The following is a 16835-nucleotide window of genomic DNA, read 5'->3' as shown; positions in this document are numbered from 1 at the left end:
ACTCCACCTCCTCCCTGCAAGTCAGCTGTGTCACCCCCATGATTCAGTCACTTTCTTTCTTTTTAAAAATTTTTTTAAAATTTTATTTAAGGAGAAAAAAAAACAGAAAAAGGGTATAAGTAATACAGAATTTCAAAAAAAATGAACAGTAGGAAATCACTAGTTAATAGATTACATATTGTCATCTTAGAAATAGTTGTTCAAGTTACAAAATTAAAGCATACAAAGTGGACATTCAAACAGTGAGACTGCAAACAGTTCTGTTCAAAGATCCAACAAAAACTCAGTAATATGGTTATCTATATTATACACTTAAATATACATGCACTTATATCCTTTAGAGCACTTTCTTTTCCTCTCTTTTTTACAATAACAATTACACATTTTGGGTTTTGTTACTCCCACAGTTCTTATTACCTTTTTTTTTTAAGAGAATAAAACCAAATGTGACAAAACAAAGCAGTCAGTCAAAACAAAGGATGGACATAGTACATGATGTAAAAACAGAATACAAGGTGATCAACAATGGTTACCATGACACCTCTTGCAATCTTAAAAAGAATTGCCTATATCATCAGTTATAATAAAATTGAACAAAACAGTAAAGAACAAAACCAATAAAACAATAAAAACCAATAAACAAAACCTCCAAAACATTGGAGACATTACAGGACTTCAAAAGAAGATAATAGTCAAACCAGAATGGGCATCATAGTGAATCTTATTGTCTTCAAAGTAGTTACCTATACTCTCAAACTTGATACTATTCCACAAGCCCCACCTATGAACCAGGAGGCCTTTGAGAGACATCTGGATCCAAACCATAATATTCTGCCCTGGCCCCCAGAAGAGTCCTGTGCATCTCTTTATGCAAAATGCAGTTAGTCTGTCTCTAAGAGCTGCTAACGGTGGTGGTGGTGGTTGTGGTGGTGGTGGTGGTAGTGAGATGTGAGCTTCAAGCCCGTGAGCAGGCCTTCCTCTATGGTGTTGTAGGCTGCAGTTCTCATGGCTTCTCTCTTGGGCTCACTGTGTAGTCTTCTTCAGTGGCCATTTCGTGTTCTTGTCTTCTACATCTTCCTGGAGTCTCCACTGCATCTGTAGCTTCACTCTCACAGTTTCACACACTACCCCCTCAGGGGCACAGTGCCTGTATTCCAGACCTAAAATGTGAGGAGAAGCCTCCTGAACCTCACAGCTCTTGTATGCTGCATGCCTATAAAACCAGCACCATGTGGGAGATGCCAAGATCCGCCACCAGCTCAAGCAGAAGCCAGGCTCATTTGGATCATGGCTGCAGAGGCCTCTGAGTGCCTGGATGACTGAGCACTGAATCAAATCCTCAAGAACCAATTTCCCAGGTAGCTCTTTTCAGCAGGATGATTGGGGAATCTCTTTTCACTTTTGGACCCTTGAGCCTGCAAAGGGTAAGGTCCTGCCGGTTCCTGCAATGTACTCAAGACAACTTTCCTGTTTTCCTGATGCACCGCTGTGTGGTCAGGAAGCAGAGAAGGAAGGAGCCAGGACAGGAGGTGCACACCTAACCCTAGGCCCATACCCCCAGTGGCACCTCTTCCAACCCAACTCCACCTCCTCCCTGCAAGTCAGCTGTGTCACCCCTACGATTCAGTCACTTTCTTTCTTTTGGCAGGAATGTGTCTTCTTTTTAGTGCTAATCTTTTCAGCAGCCTATCTCTTCCCTGCTCCAACTTTTCAGAACCCCCTCCTCTTTCAGGCAAAACTGAAAACTTTAAAAAAAAACAGTCAGCTAGGGGCTGGGGATTTAGCTCAGCAGCATAAGCACCTGCCTTGCAAGTGTGTGGTCGTGAGTTCGATCCCCGGTACCGATAAAAAAAGAAAAAGACAAAAAAATTAATTAATTAATTAAAATAAAAAACACTCAGCTGGGTCATTTGCTCTTGATTCTAATGTAGAGCTGGCCCCCAAACAGTACCCATGCCACAGCCTGAATTTGGCTGTCTTGAAATTTCCTCCACTGAAATAATTGGTCTGTCACCCTTAATCTCAGTCTCCCACAAAGCCTCAGGACATGAGACACATTTTCTGTCAGAGCCTAACACATATGGCCTGGAGTCCACTGTCAGTGACATCCTTGTTTTCTGAGCCTGGCTATATTGCTGTCACCATTTTAGTCTTCCGAGTACAGCCAGAATCTCCCATCAAAATCAGCTAACAGTTTGTATTGCTGGCATCTGCAAACCTTGCCAAACTCTTCCCATAAGATGATTCCAAAGACTTTTGAACCATGTGGCCAGGTAGTTGCAAAAATGACCCCACTCCTGGTAGCAAATTTTGTTTTAGATTCTTTCCTCATCGCTGGGACAGAATGAGACTTTGATTTTGGCTCATGTTTACAGGGCTGGGTATTTTGGTACATGGCTATAATCCCCTTATAATCCCCTATAATTGAGAGGCTGAAGCAGGAGAATTGTTGTGAGTTTGAGACCAGCCTGGGGTACAAAGTGAGTTCAAGGCCAGCCTGAACTGCTCACAGAAAGGTCACAGGAAGATTGGATGGAAGACTCCTTGAAGCCTGGAGAGGCCTGAGAAGCTCCTCCCCTGGTGCCCTCAGGGGGTGCACAGCCCCGCTTTGCCTTGGTGGGGGGACAACCCAGCTCTGCAGTTCAAACCCTGAGTTGTGTTGCTTCGTGGCAGCAATCTCAGAAGCTAATGCCACAAGTCAATTTTTGCAGGATGGGTCCAAGGAACGGCCTCACAGGGTCAGCAATCATAGTGGGCTAAACAGTGGCCCCAAGGGTGATCATATCCCGAGCTCCTGAGGCTCTGTGGTAAAGAACTCAGGTGCAGCTCAGTGACATAAGAAACAGTAGGCTGCCTTGGGTCACCTACAGCCAAGGTGACAGCACGTTCCTTTTGCTGACAGAGAACTCTTGTGGTCATGGCACAGCTGAGACTCTGTGGCCATGGACCTGGTGAATGGGCCTTGTGTCCAGGTATCTGGGTGTCCAGAAAGTGGAAAGGCAAGGAAATGGGGCCTCTCTGTCCAGAAGGGAATGGCCCAAGTCTGCTGCAGGACAATGGGGCCCAGGGTGCTGTGTGGCTGAAGAAAAGGGGATGGAGCCCCTGACAGGAGAGGGGCAACGGCAAGACCAACTGGCTGTTGGCCACTGGGCCAGGAAGAGCCGTGTACTTGGGTTGGGATAGCAGTGGTTTTGTCCTGGCAGGAATGTGTCTGGTTTAAATAATACCGAAGCTGGTTGTGGTACACCCTGGGAGGCTGAAGCAGGAGAATTGAAAGTTCAAGTCCTGCCTGGAAACTTAGCGATCTAACAAAACCCTATCTCAGAACACAGCATAAGAACAGGGATGGGGATGCAGCTCTGTGGGAAGGCACTGAGTTGTGACCCTCTTCTGCTCCGGCTTTGTGCCTCCTCTCCTCTGGGTGCCACCTGGAGAGAAGTTCTCGATTCCTAGCAGGGGACTCCACTAGCATCCCCCTGGCAGCTCTTGCTGGTGTCTTACTTAGCAACCCCAAGGCCATGGTACCCCTCTAAGGCTCCACTACAGTAGCTGACTCGGGGTCTCACCTGCCACCGTGAGGCCACCAAACGTCTGTCCTGTGTCACTCCAGGACTCGGCAGTGTGGATGGGCCTCTCGTGCGTCCTGTCATCTGTGGTCTCTGCCGTGGACGGGGCTTCCTTGATTCTGGGGGCCTCTCGTTGTGTCAGCTCTGCTTTCCCCTTTGTGCTTCCAGGTAAATTCAGAAATGCACCAGGCTGGTTCCTTATGCACGGCTGCCCCAGTCCCTGTCTGTCCCTTTTGCTCTCTGCCTCTCTCTGTGTCTCTCCCTCTATCTGTCTGTCTCTGTCTCTGTCTCTGTCTCTCTCTCTCTCCCTCTCTCTCTCTCTCCCTCTCTGTCTCTCTGTCTCTCTGTCTGTCTCTGTCTCTCTGTCTGCCTCTGTCTCTGTCTGTCTCTCTCCTGCTGGGGAGCTAGGGAATCTCTAAAGCAAAATGGAAAGAAGACCTCTTGACACTGAGTCTGCAACACCTGATTTATTTAGAGTTTCTTTTTTCTTTAAGCTTTTATTGTGGACCCTGCCATCCTGCTGCAGCCAGCAGTGTCCCCCTCCCCATCTTCTCTGCCCTCTGCCCAGTTCAGCTCAAGCCCTGGGCGAATCCCCGCCCCGCAGCCCTCAGGAGCTCCCCTCACAAAGGCTCCTTTGAGCACAACCTCAGAGTCATCCCCAACACTGGCAAAATTCAGGGAACTCACAGAAGTCCAGCCGCTCTGCGCAGCACCAGGAGTTACTGCCGCTGGGGATTTACAGTTGTTTGCCTGAGTCAGGAGCCGGGCGGGACCCGCACTTGGCCCTTTCAGGCCTCTTGCCCCCGCTCGAGCCATTTATTGAAAAAACTGGGTCATTTGCCCCATTTATTTTTATGTAAGTCTACTTTAATGCTGCCCAGCGGTCTTTGCCATTTTGTCCTTGCAGTCTTTGCACAGCTTTTATTCTTTTCCATGGTTTTGATGTGTTTGTTAGTGACGGCTTTTCCGAGACCTGTGTTCTGGTAACTAGGGAGACACTTGGTTTTGTTTGAAGCTGTACCTAGCAACACTGCTAAGTTGTGCTAATCACTTATCTATGTGTTGATTTAATTTTTTATATATTTATGCATTATATATCATCACTTCATCTGAAGATAATGACCTTTTCCCCTTCCATTCCTTATGCCTGTTATTTCTGTTACATTTGGTAGTTGTTATTGGGCAAGTTGGTGAATATTGAGTAGTGATAGTGAGTGTTGCCCTTCTGCTCCTTTTTTCCCCCTCCTTCTCCTCCTCTGCCTTCCCCTCTTCCTCCTCCTCCTTCTTTCTGTGCTGGAGATTGAACCCAGGACCTTGTGGATACTGGGTAGCTGCTCTACCACTGAGCTGCACACCAAATTCCATGTTCTCAGTCTTAGGTGCTTAACAGTTTTGGGTTTTGTTTTTTTTTTCTGAGACAGAGTCTCATTGTGTAGTTCAGGCTGGGCTTGAAATACATAGCCAAGGCTGCCTCAAATTCATAGTCACCCTCCCAGCTCAGCCTCCCCAGGGCTGGAATTACAGGTGTGCACTACCACACCTAGCATCCTCAATTTTAAAGGATTATTTTATTGTATTTTATTTCGCAGTACAGGAGGTAAAACTCAAAACCTTTATACTGACTGCATTCCCAAGCCCTTTTATTTTTTATTTTAAGACAAGGCTTCACCAAGTTGTCCAGCCTAGCCTTGAATGCATGGTCCCTCTGCCTTAGCTAGGCTTGCAGGCGTGTGCCACTGCGGCCAGCTAAATGAATGCTTTTAATGTTCATGATTATTGGGACATAACACTGGTTTACAACAACCCATTCCATATACTTCTACTATAAATCTGTACTTTAATGTAACGGTAGCCAGCTCTGTGTCTCAGTAGCAGCACTCATGGGAAGCAATCTTCCTGTTTGCCCACTTGGGATGACAAATGGCAAAGTGTGCACAAGTGTGCAAAAGTTTCAAACCAAAAATTTTACCCACATAATGCTCAATCTAACAGGTTTTGTTTACCTGAGCATCACAGGGGGTGAAATACACCCACACCACTCTTCTGTTTTGTAAACATGTATTTGATATGTTTACAAATGGACTGTGAATGTGACTCACTGTACCTGCACCTGGGGAAAGCAAAAACCCATCTGTGCATTTACCCACCTGGCAGATGAACACAGAGGAGACCCAAAGCAGCTACAGGTAAATTTTACCCATGAAATGCACATTGGCCAATTTCTGTGCATTTAGGATTTGTTTTTTTAAAAAGCTTTCCTTTGATTTTTCTGGTAGAAGTAGCTTGATTCAGTACAATGGCACGAGAAAAATCAGATTTGCAACTTTTGGAAGAGGTTGAAAGTGAATCGTCAGATCATTCATGCAGAGATGATGACAATGATAATGACCTTGAAATTGGCCATATGAGACAAAGTTCCCATGACAGTGAAATGGAGCAAGAATCAACGGATTCAGACACGGAGTGCAGGCCTCCCTGATTCAGGTGATGAAGAAAACAGCAACATGAGTACATATTTGACTAGTTGAAATGTTGCAAGTGGTCACACAGCCAAATAAAACGATCCAGTTAGAACTAGGTGTGAAAACATAGTGAGGAGCTGGGTAGTGGTGAAGCCTATTGGACAGAATGCCAGCCCTGCCATTTAGCACTGAAAATTGTTGGTAACAGACAAAATGCTGCAAGATGCTGTGAAATACTCAAGTGCTGAAATAAAGTGAAACATTCTTTATGCACCAATAGCCACACTTATCCTATTTATTAGGACACCTCACCAGCTGCACGGAAAGCACTCATGGGGCTGCTGTACTTAGCAGGGCTTTCTCATGGCAATCTCAGGAGTGTGAAAGACTTATGGAGAAGCAGTGTGTGTGCCCTGGAGGTTTGTAGAATAACAATGACACTGGGTTTTGATTTCCTTCAAAGTTCCTGATGTTTGATGACAAAATCACATGCCAAGAAAGAAAAAGAGGAGCTCAGCGGCATAAGCACCTGCCATGCAAGGAGGTGGTCGTGAGTTCGATCCCCGGTACCAATTAAAAAAGAAAAAGGACTGATAACCTGGCAGCTATCTGCTCATGGTTTGAAATTTGTGGGTAATTGTCAGAAAGTTTGCACACTGTCTGAGTATTTAGCTGCTGCTGAGCATCTTGCAGCATTTCATGGTCACTGTAACTTCAGGCAGTATATTCCCCCCAAACCTTCAAAATATGGCACAAAAATGTATGCCCTTATCTGGGTGTGAGGGCGCACACTGTAATCAGTGCATTCAGGAGATTGAGGCAGGAGGATGGATCCCTGTGAATTTGACACCGGGCTACAAAGTGAGCTCAAGGCCAGTCTGAATTAGTGAACCCGTCTCAACAAAAAGAAAAGGAAAAAAAACACTCTTGTAGATTCAAAGATTTAATGTTTTCAATTCAGAAATTCATCCTGGAACTCAGTCACTGGGTCCTGCTTTGGACAGTAGTGAAACCAAATGATGTTGTGGACAGACTTGCTGCTCCCGTCTCCCAAACTACTCGGAATGTGACATTCAACAATTGGCTCCCCAGTTTCCAGCTGATGTTACATTTGCTAACAGAGCACAGATTGACCAGCACAGGACTTGTACACAGGAACAAAGCAGAAATTCCAAATGAAATGCTGCAATTTCAAAACAGAGAAGTGTACAGTACAGTCTTTGGATTTCAGGAAAATGTAACATTGGCCTTGTGTATGGCAAAGAAAAACACTGGTGCTGCTGGTGTTGACGTGTCACCATGGTGGAAAGATTGATAAAGAAGCCTCACCAAAGCCTCACCGAAAGTTGCCAAACCAAATGGTAACGTGCAACAACAAAACCAAAGTCACAGTCAATGTTGTTAATAAGTTATGCAGCAATTATGATGTCACTTGAAACAAAGTGTTGAGCAGTGGTTGTGTTTTATTCAGTCCTAATGTGTAGCGTAAATAGTTTGATAGTTTACAAAGAAAATAACAAATACAAACCATCATGGAGAAATTTTCTTAGAGAAATGGGAATGGAGCTCCTAAGAGGAAAAACAAAATGTTTATGCCCAGCGGACTACACAAAAAAATAGTGGAGCACAGGTGAGCTGACAGGTAGACAGGCAGGCACAGCATCCCAGAGGCCACTAGAATAACAGGGAAACTAAAAAGATGTACATTGTGCCCTACAAGAAAGTGCAGGAAAACAAAACATTGTGCTCTCAGTGTAAGCGATGCCTGTGTGTGGAACACGCAGTTGTCACGTGTGAAGGCCGCGTTGGTGTTACAGGTGAAGCAAAGCCTATTTTGGGGTAGGTTCTGCTGGCATTTTCACTGCAGCTCATATAGGAATTTATTTCTGATATTTTAGGTTCTGTGAGCAAGTACACAGCTGATGTGAAAAATGCTGGTGTCTGTTCTAAACACACGATGCATATTAAGAATTTAATACTTTATTTTATTGATATTTTACATTCCTGTTAACTACACATTGTATAATACAGCAAAAATCTCCTGACCAGACAGCAAGACCACTGTCAACTACGTCCTAGGCCAGGAAAGCAGAACACATGTGGAAGCGATGCCTGTGTGTGGGACGTGCCGTGTCAGTGTCAGACTGACTCGGGTGGGGTCATTGAAGGAAAGATTGTACAGTCTATTGGCATTTTCATTGTAGTTTATATAGAAATTGGTTTCTGTTGTTATATTTTTTGTACACCAAAAACCAGTAAACATTGAAAATATTGATGGTTGTTTGTGAACACTCAATAAATATTAAAAATTCAATACTTTCTGTGTTTTTTTTCCTGTTAAGTACTAATTGTTTAATAAAACTCATAAAATTACAATTAGTAACTCATCAATAGAAATAGTCCGAGGAGTAAACATGCATATCATATACCCACAGTAATGGACTTTGCCCTTTCTGTGAGACGGCCACAGTTGTGGGCCGGGCCAACCCCTTCCTGTGAGCCAGCAGCAGCCATGGGCCAGGCCCTTCATGTGAGCCAGGCATGCGGGCGGGGCTACTAGAAGTGCTGACACCCACCCCCTCCACCCTCAGCAACTGACTGAGTCAGGAACACAGTGAGATGATGGGTGGCCACTGAACTAACACACAACTTCATGCCAGGACTGTTTGATGGACTCTGCAGGCCTGAGGCTGGTAGTGCGAGCATCTACTTAGAGGATAACAGAATGCAGTATGGCAACTATGGGGGATCTCCTTCTGAAGGCAGGAGCCACTGTCGGTTCCCTGTTATCTCATTTTAAAGTCCTGTGTCACTGTCATTGTTTGGTTTTATTCTGTTTTGTTTTGTTTGATTTTATTATATCTGATGGTATGGGCAGCTGTTTTGAAGATAACAAGATATATTAAGGTAGCCATTGTTGATTTCCTATTATCTTGTTTTGAAGTCTGTATCACTTTCAGTGTTTTGTTTTTATTGGTTTTATTCTGTTCTGTGTTGTTTGATTTTATTATATCTGTGGTTTGGACAGCTATTTTGAAGATGACAAGAGGCATTATGGTAGTCATTGTTGAGTTCCTTTTACCTTGTTTTGAAGTCTGTATCACTTTCACTGTTTTTTGTTTTTTGTTAATGAGGATTGAACTCATGACCTTGTGTTTGCAAGGCAGGGGCTTATGCCGCTGAGCTAAATCCCCAGCCCCCAGTCTTTTGTTTTGACTGGCTTTATTCTGTTTTATTTTGTTTGGTTTTATTCTCTTTAAAATAAAAAGAAATGAACCTTTATGACAGAGTTGGTGTTACGCCCCACTGGCTATGTATGATACTCGCTGTGGGCTTTTTTAAAATGCACATTGAAGCCACAAAGTCTACATCGATAATTGTTAAATGGATGAGTTTATGGGGTGCAAAGTGACATCATTTGCATGAACCCTTGTGGAGTAACTAACCCGTCTGTTCCCTCCAGTGCTTCACCTTCACCGGGAGAACGTTTGAAATTTCCCCTCCTGGCAGTTTGAAGCTGCGTGGTGCTTTGTTGCTGGCTGACTATTGGTGGTGCCATGTAATAGAACTAAAAAGGAGAGTACAGCAGAAAGCCTCTGCCCGAGACCCCGCCCGGCTCCGTGACCCTGCTCCTCTGTCACCTGCGTCCGCTGGTTCTGGCCCGCCGGGCAGTGGTGCCAGGAGAGCTGGCTGGCCGCATCCCCTGTGCACTTCCTCAGGCCTGCGTGGCACCTGCTGTGTGATGGACCCAACTTCTTGTCCATCCCCCGTGGCGGGCTCAGGCCCTGTCGCCTGGCGCAGTGAGCCCATTGCAGTGACTGTGGGGTGCAGGGTCCCCTGGCCCCTGCCCAGCAGCTTGCAGGGGGCTGCTGCAGGCTGCCGATTGCTGTCTCCTGTCCTCACTTCATTACGACACTCATCTCTAATGCGAGTTTTCTGTTTTATGAAAATAGAAACAAAAAGCCCAGTTTTGTTTTGTTTTGTTTTTTGTTTTTTTTTTTGTCTTTTTCCTTTTTATCGGTACCAGGGATCAAACTCACGACCGCCTGCTTATAAGGCAGGTGCTTACGCCACTGAGCTAAATCCCCAGCCCAAAAAGCCCAGTTTCACTGATGCTTTTTCCCTTGAGGGCTGAGCGGTCCCTGCTAATGTGGTTTCTATACTGAATGCATCGTCCGGGCCACTGTGTGCCCACCTGTGTGTGCAGCTGTGTGGCTCACTGTGGATGCTGTGGGTGCTGTGGGCAGGGTCTCAGGCTGGACGTGGCCCCTGCACAGCCTTCCCAGGTCGCCCTGTGTGTTGTCTGTTGCTGAGTAACTGCCAGCTCCATTTACACATTCTGAATGATGCTTCTCTTCCTGGCTAGAAATCCAATGCAGGGTACGCATAGGTTTTCATGTCTCTTTTAAATAGTAGAGAATTTGGCTTTTGTTACTGTTTTTTTCCTTGAGCTTGACCATTTCAGCTGCTTATATTCTTGCCTTCGCTAGGACTTTAACTGGGCAGTTTCCTGGCATCTGGGAAGTTCTTCATATTTTTTTAAGAAATAAAAAGTTAAGTTCTTGCCTTGCCTTCTGGCTGGTCACCCAGGTAGTGGCCCCGAGGAGGGTCTGGTGCTCTGTACAGAGCCTCAGCTCTGGAACCTGTTTCCTCGAGGGAGACCCTGATGCCTGCTCCGTGCTCAGTCCCTTGAGGGTCACCAGCTCAGAGAGGCTTTGCTTTGTCCCTGCAGACAGATCTGTGCTGAGAAAAGAACCTTCTGGTGTGTTCTGTGTGGGTCTTCCAGCAGCTAGGCACCGGGGAGTGTCAGCCCTAATCCCTGCCCTGGGCTCGGCAGGCAGACAGGCCTGTGCCCCAGGGCGTCCATGGGTAGCTGTGTCACGATGGCCACCAGGAACGGAGTACTGGGCTGGCCGTGGAAACACTGCCCTGGTCAGGTTAACCGGCTCCCATGTGTGGGGAGCACCCTGGGGCTCACAAAGCACCTCAGGGTGCTGCTTCTGGGGACTTTTAGTTTTTATTTTTTTGGCACCGGGGATCGAACTCATGACTTCATGTTTGCCAAGCAGGCAATTAATGCTGCTGAGCTAAACCCCTGGCCCATACTTTTTTTTTGGCCAAGAACTTTATTTGGTTTTCCAGGAAATACAAGATGCATGTAAATATAAACCAAATACAAAACAAAACAGCCCAGATCTTATTATCTAGAAGCATGCCAGGAGACCAGAGCCTCACCAGAGTGAAGAAGGCTACCTGGAGGTGGCACCCAAGGGGCTGGGGCTGCCACCGTGACGCTGCGTGTTTGTGATGAGACTTAAAAAGCCCACCGTTAAAAATGCTGCAAACAGAGCTAGTTCAGCACCACCGCTGGACCTGGGGCTATGCCAGCACTCACCACTGCTCTGCACACGACATCCATCTCTCCGTCCCTGCTGGAGGGGGAGAGGAAGACACCTGGATCCCACAAAGCCCGCTGGGAGCTGGGCAGCGCTGTGTGGACTCCGGGAGAAATCTCCTGCTATTCTGGAGCCTCAGCAACATCCTCCAGCTCACGTCCAACCATGGCACTGGGCATTCACACCTGTCCTGCCACAGCTGTCCTGTTCACAAGTACCTTCTGCAGACCTTACAGGACCAGCAGGGACACCCATTCTCCTTGCTTTTCCTGGCTCAAAGGAAGCTTGTGGCAGGGAACAAGTAGAAAATCAAAGAATGGTGGGTGGCCATGTACCCTTCTTTAACTCTTTAGGAACGGTGTGCTTTGGTTAGAAGTCACTAGAAATAAGAGGGCTAATTGGGGGGTGCACCCTCCAGCTGTCGGACTCCTAAGGTAGTGAGCAGACTCGGCAAATGGAACAGGTGTAACAGAGCCAGAACCACCCCGTCATCAGCAGAGGGCGAGGGAGGCCATGGTCCTCCCAGATGGACCTGGTGGACCCCATGCTTCATTTTAGGGTTGGTGGAGCCCTGCTGTGTGGCCTGTCACAGTCACCAACTCATAGTTTGAGTGGCCAGCTCTGGACCAGACAAAGGCAGTGGGCACCATCAGTCAGGACCTGAGGGTGGAAGTGAGTCTCCAGGAAACAGGCTTCTACGCTCAAGGACTCGTTCATTGCTTCCGACACTGCGTCCCCTCTAAGCAAGTCTGCCCATTCGCAAAGGTCAGCTTGCGGCCAGCGAGCAGCAGAATTCTCTGGCCTCCTGCTTCTGCAGCCAAATTTGGGGGATTTTTCCAAACTTCAGCTCTGGCTGGATCCTTGGATATCAAATCATGAAATTCCCTGCCTACCTGCTCCTCTTCTTTATGAAACACTCAGCATCAACATCTTCCTTCCTTCCTTCTAATCAGTAAAGACAGGCTGGGGATTTAGCTCAGCAGCATAAGTACCTGCTTTGCAAGCACGTGGTTGTGAGTTCGATCCCTGGTCCCAGTAAAAAAAAAAAAAATACTAATCAGTAAAGTCAAAGCCTCCAAACTTGCTTCCTACTTTCCCACGAGTCTCTTCCAGAAGCCTCCTCCCCACAAACCCACTCAGGGGACTTTGATGCTCAGGTTTTTTCTTTAAAATACAAATTACTGCCAGGCATGGTGGCTCATGCCTGTAATCCCAGTACTCGGGAGGCTGAGCCAAGAGGACTGTTGCGAGTTCAAGACCAGCTTGGGCTACAGAGTGAGCCCAAGGCCAGCCTGAACTGCAAAGAGAGACCTTATCTCAAAAAAAAAAGACAAAAAAATTACTGGTATTGATTTATTAATAATTTATCTAAGACACATTATTAGATATTGAGAATATTTTCAGTGAATCATTCTAAGTCAGGTGCTAAATTAAACAATGAAAAATACCTCCACAATTTTAATTCGCGTGCATAGCAACACTGGTGTCCACTCAGTGTGGCTCCTTCTTACTGTGCTGTGGCAGGGTCATTCCCGGTGTCGGACGTCTGTTTGTGTAACAGGAGTGCTGACTTATAAGCATGTAACCTCTCCTTTTTCATTATGAGCCATGATGTTAGGTATTGTAATCAGTAAGCCTTGAAACCAATCACATATTTAAAATACAGTAGATCTGGGCATGGTGACGCAAGCCTGTAATCCCAGCACTCAGGAAGCTGAGGCAGAAGGATCACCAAAATTCAAGGGTGGCCTGGGCTACATAGTGAGACCCCATCTCAAAAATCAAAAAACAGAAAGAAAGAAAGAAAGAAAGAAAGAAAGAAAGAAAGAAAAGAGGGAAAAAAACAGAAGAAAGAAAAGTTGCTTACGAAGGTACCATGACCCGTTTAACACTTTTTCGTGAGGGAAAGTCTTAATGTCCACACGCGGTCCTATAAAATTCTGTACCATGAGTCCACACCAGCAAACTCCCAGCCTTCCTAAGGGATAGCCCAGGTGTGATGAGTATTCTGAACCTCAGCACTGTGCGTGTTCTGTTGCGGTCCATTCAGACGAGATGCCCCAATCTTAAGTGTCCATCCTCAGCAGTTTCATCCACCTGCGTAACCACTGCAGCCCTTCCCTCCACCCCCTGGGCCCCCACAGCTCCTCCTCTCCCGCTGCATTGCCCCCTCAGGTCCCTGTCCCCTGTGGTCTTGCCTACCTTGGCCTGCTTGTCTGGCCTCCTCCATGGGGCTGCTGGGGCTGTGAGCTTCACACATCCTTGCCATGTGCATCCTAGGTGCGATGGCCAGCAGCTTGTTCCTCGTTCTCGTATTGACAGACATGTGCTTTGTTCCCAAGATGGCGCCAGTAGGAATAGGGTGCTACGAATATTCCTGTGTGCATTTTGCTATGGACATGCCATAGCAAAGAAGAAATATTACAAATGCCTGGACTGCTAGCCAGGCTTTGGGATGCATTTGGAAAAAGTTGTCTGGCAGAAGCCAAGTCCTGCCTCCCACCTGCCAGCAGGGCATAAAGTACCAGTCCCCAAGACCCTGCCTGCCACAGTCCATGTTGTCAATGTTTTTTATTTCAGGTGTTCTCGTGCCTGTACAGTGACCTCTCACAGTGATTTTAATTTGCATTTTCCTGATGGCTGTCAGTGTTGCAGAAAGTGTCACCTGCTTATTGACCGTCTGTGTTGGGGTAGGGTTAGAGTAGCTGACACCCAAAATGAAGGAAGGAAGATTTGTTTAGCTCACAGTTTGTGGACGCTTCTGTGCATACTCAGCTGGCTCCGAGGCAGTGCGGCATGGCAGAAGAGCAGCCACTCCGGGTAGTGGCAGGTACCAAAGGTGACAGGAGCGAAAAGGGAAAAAGGGGAAACGTACCTCCTTCCCTCCCTTATAGTGTGTGCCGGCTCTGCCTCTGGATGGGTGCAGCATTCACACTGCCAATCCCAGGGCTAGACAATGAACCAATCACAAATGCTAGACTCAGCTCTCTCTGTGACTGCATGAGGGCTTGGGGGGCTATCCAGACACAGACCATAACACCATCTCTGTATCTTCACATCTGTTCTAAATCTTTTGACTTTAAATTTGTAGGTTATATTGTTGACATTTAGGAGCTCTTTCTATGTTCTGGATATAAGCTCTGTGTCAGATACCTGTACTACAAGTCATTTTTTCCTAGTAGGTGGCTTATCCATTTTCTTAGTGTTTTTATAATGAGACATCGTGAATCTCATAAAATCCAAAGTTTTTGGTTTTCCTTCCTAATCCACATTTTGTAACAATTTCTTTGCAGCTAACTTCTATCTCCCAGGATGGAAGAAGACGCTGGCCTGTTCCCCAGCAAGGAGCTCATGGGCAGCACCGTGGAGGATGGTAGTAGAGACCGCCGTCTCCTCTCCAACACCAAGGACAACACCATGGGCCCAGGGTTGCTCCTTGATTCTCTTTATTGCAGGGAGACTGCGTCTATTAAATTTGTGTTTTTCCATACTGAGGGAGCTGATATTATTGTCCTTTACCAGAAAGAGGCATAAATGATGGCTGAGAATTTTGAAGGAGGCGCCATGGTTTTCTAGTTCTGGCATCACTATTGACTAGTTGGGGACCGTTTTGATCCTTTGAATTTGACCTGTTTTTACTTTTTACTTCTGGAAGGGTCAAGATTTTCTTAAAACTTCTGACAACCTGAACTCCTTTGGAGATATCCTTGGCTTGGGTCCCAGACTGGGCCCTGGGCAGTGTTCCAGCAAGGGCGGTGGGTTCTGGCCCAAGTGGTTTTGGGTTCTGGGGATGCTGGTGCCAGGCCCGGCGGGGCCTGTGTTGGTGTGGCCCTCTGCCACGCACTGTCCTCCTCCTCCCCTGCCCCGTGGTGCTGGCTCCATGCCTTCTAAAATTCCTTTTCAGTTTTTTTATAGAGATGGAATGGCCGTGTGGCGGTAGACCCTGCAGCTCACTCACCTTGCCATGTTTGGCTGCAAGTCTGTGGTGACTTCCTGGGTCAAGGATTCTTGAGAGCCGCTCCACGTTTTTCCCCCAGTACTGGGAATTGAACCCAGAGACTTTGCTGACCCTTTTCACTTGTTTATTTTGAGACAGGGTTTCACTGATGAATTGATCAGCTGCCCGGCTGGGTCCTCCTTTCTCAGCCTCTCAGAGTGCTGGGATCATCTGTGTGGAGCACCCTGCATGGCTTAAACATTGCTGGAGACGCAGAGGTTTTCAGTCTGTTGGTTCTCTCTTTCCACGTTTACTGTGTGCAAGAGCAAAGCTGAAAGGACTTCAGTAATTTACTAATGCACAACTGCAATGATGAACAGTTATTGGTAACCGAGTCTAGTTCACCAGGCGCCTGCCTCTCCCAGAGGCCTGCAGCAACTCCCGTAGCTGCACAGGAAGCAACAGGAAAGGCTGAGCTGTGTCAGGGCAACAGAGAACGTGGCTTAGCCTGGAGGTCCCCACTGAGTCTTGCTTTGAGAACCTCTCTGCTCTTCTAGTTTGAGACTTGAATGCTTGATCTGCTGCTTACTTGGGGGGGGGATCTTTTTTTGTTTTGGGGGAGTTTTTTGGTTGTCAGTTGTTTGTTTTTGAGACAGGCTGTCACCATACACTCCAGGCTGACCTTGAGCACATGGCAATCCTCCTGCCTCAGCCTCCTGAAAGCTAGGACCACAAGCAGGCACCACCACCCCCAGCTGTTTTTTCGTTTGTCTTTTTTTTTTTAAACTCTCCTTCCCTGCCTTGATTTCTAGAAGCAGATCAATTAGAGGATCCTGAGTTCGAGGTGAAATGTGGTCCTCTGGGACTGGAGAACGCCGCTACCCCCGTCCACTCTTGGTAATTCTTGGGGTGGGGCAGGGAGCCACTCCCACCTCCCAGTGCAGCTCCTGAGTAGGACCTGGAGCCGTGGATGCAGAGGAGCCCTCGTCCTGCGAGCTGTGGGTGAGGCGGGCAGCAGCCACTGTCCCTTTCATTCCAAGCCCCGGGGAGGAAAGAGGCAGCGATGCCAAGAGAGTGAAGGCGCCAACCGCGGCCAGAGATAGAGTGTGGGCGTCCCAGCTGCGCAGGAGCCTGGACCTCCTGGCCAGGGTGCACGAGGAGAATGACCTCTTCCTCCAGAAGTCCAGGTGAGCCGCACTGCCCCAGAGCCCACGGCTCCTCACCCCCACCCTCAGGCCCCAGCAGAGCTGCTGCCCTCGCCCCAGGGGAGCCCCAGAATGGGATGAGGGCCTGCCCGGGCCAAGCACCCAGCAGGCCTGGCCTGTGTCGATCCAGGGGTCCCCTGATCCCCATATTGACCTCAGGCACTGTGATGTCACCTTCAGGTGGGTGGCCTCAGTGACTTTTCCAGAAATGGACAGATGATCCCTGCTCATGTCACTCCGTGGCAGGGACCCCATGAGGATGACATGCC

General features: G+C 47.4%; 1 protein-coding gene across 19 annotated transcripts in view; it reads left to right on the top strand.

The window, feature by feature from the left end:
* The window catches only part of Cfap74 (cilia and flagella associated protein 74), a 53276-nt gene that overhangs the window by 2428 nt on the left and 34013 nt on the right, over nucleotides 1–16835 (top strand). For 17 of the 19 annotated variants that reach the window (XR_010042843.1, XM_063235320.1, XM_063235317.1 and 14 more), the window contains exons 2-4: nucleotides 14718–14797; nucleotides 16174–16258; nucleotides 16402–16548. Coding sequence is in view for 17 of the 19 variants with exons in the window: in XM_063235320.1 (XP_063091390.1) it covers nucleotides 14737–14797; nucleotides 16174–16258; nucleotides 16402–16548 (293 nt within the window). In the remaining 2 variants the exon portion in view is untranslated. Of the gene's footprint in view, nucleotides 1–14717; nucleotides 14853–16173; nucleotides 16259–16401; nucleotides 16549–16835 lie in introns of all 19 variants that reach the window. The other 2 variants (XM_063235305.1, XM_063235321.1) reach the window with 2 other exon arrangements.

The sequence above is a fragment of the Cavia porcellus genome, unplaced genomic scaffold (assembly GCF_034190915.1).
Source record: "Cavia porcellus strain 051 isolate PalLab524CR breed Dunkin Hartley unplaced genomic scaffold, mCavPor4.1 scaffold_25, whole genome shotgun sequence".
In the NCBI taxonomy this organism is placed as follows: domain Eukaryota; kingdom Metazoa; phylum Chordata; class Mammalia; order Rodentia; family Caviidae; genus Cavia; species Cavia porcellus.
The sequence above is the reverse complement of the archived record's forward strand: the minus strand, read 5'-3'. Positions and strand labels throughout refer to the sequence as shown.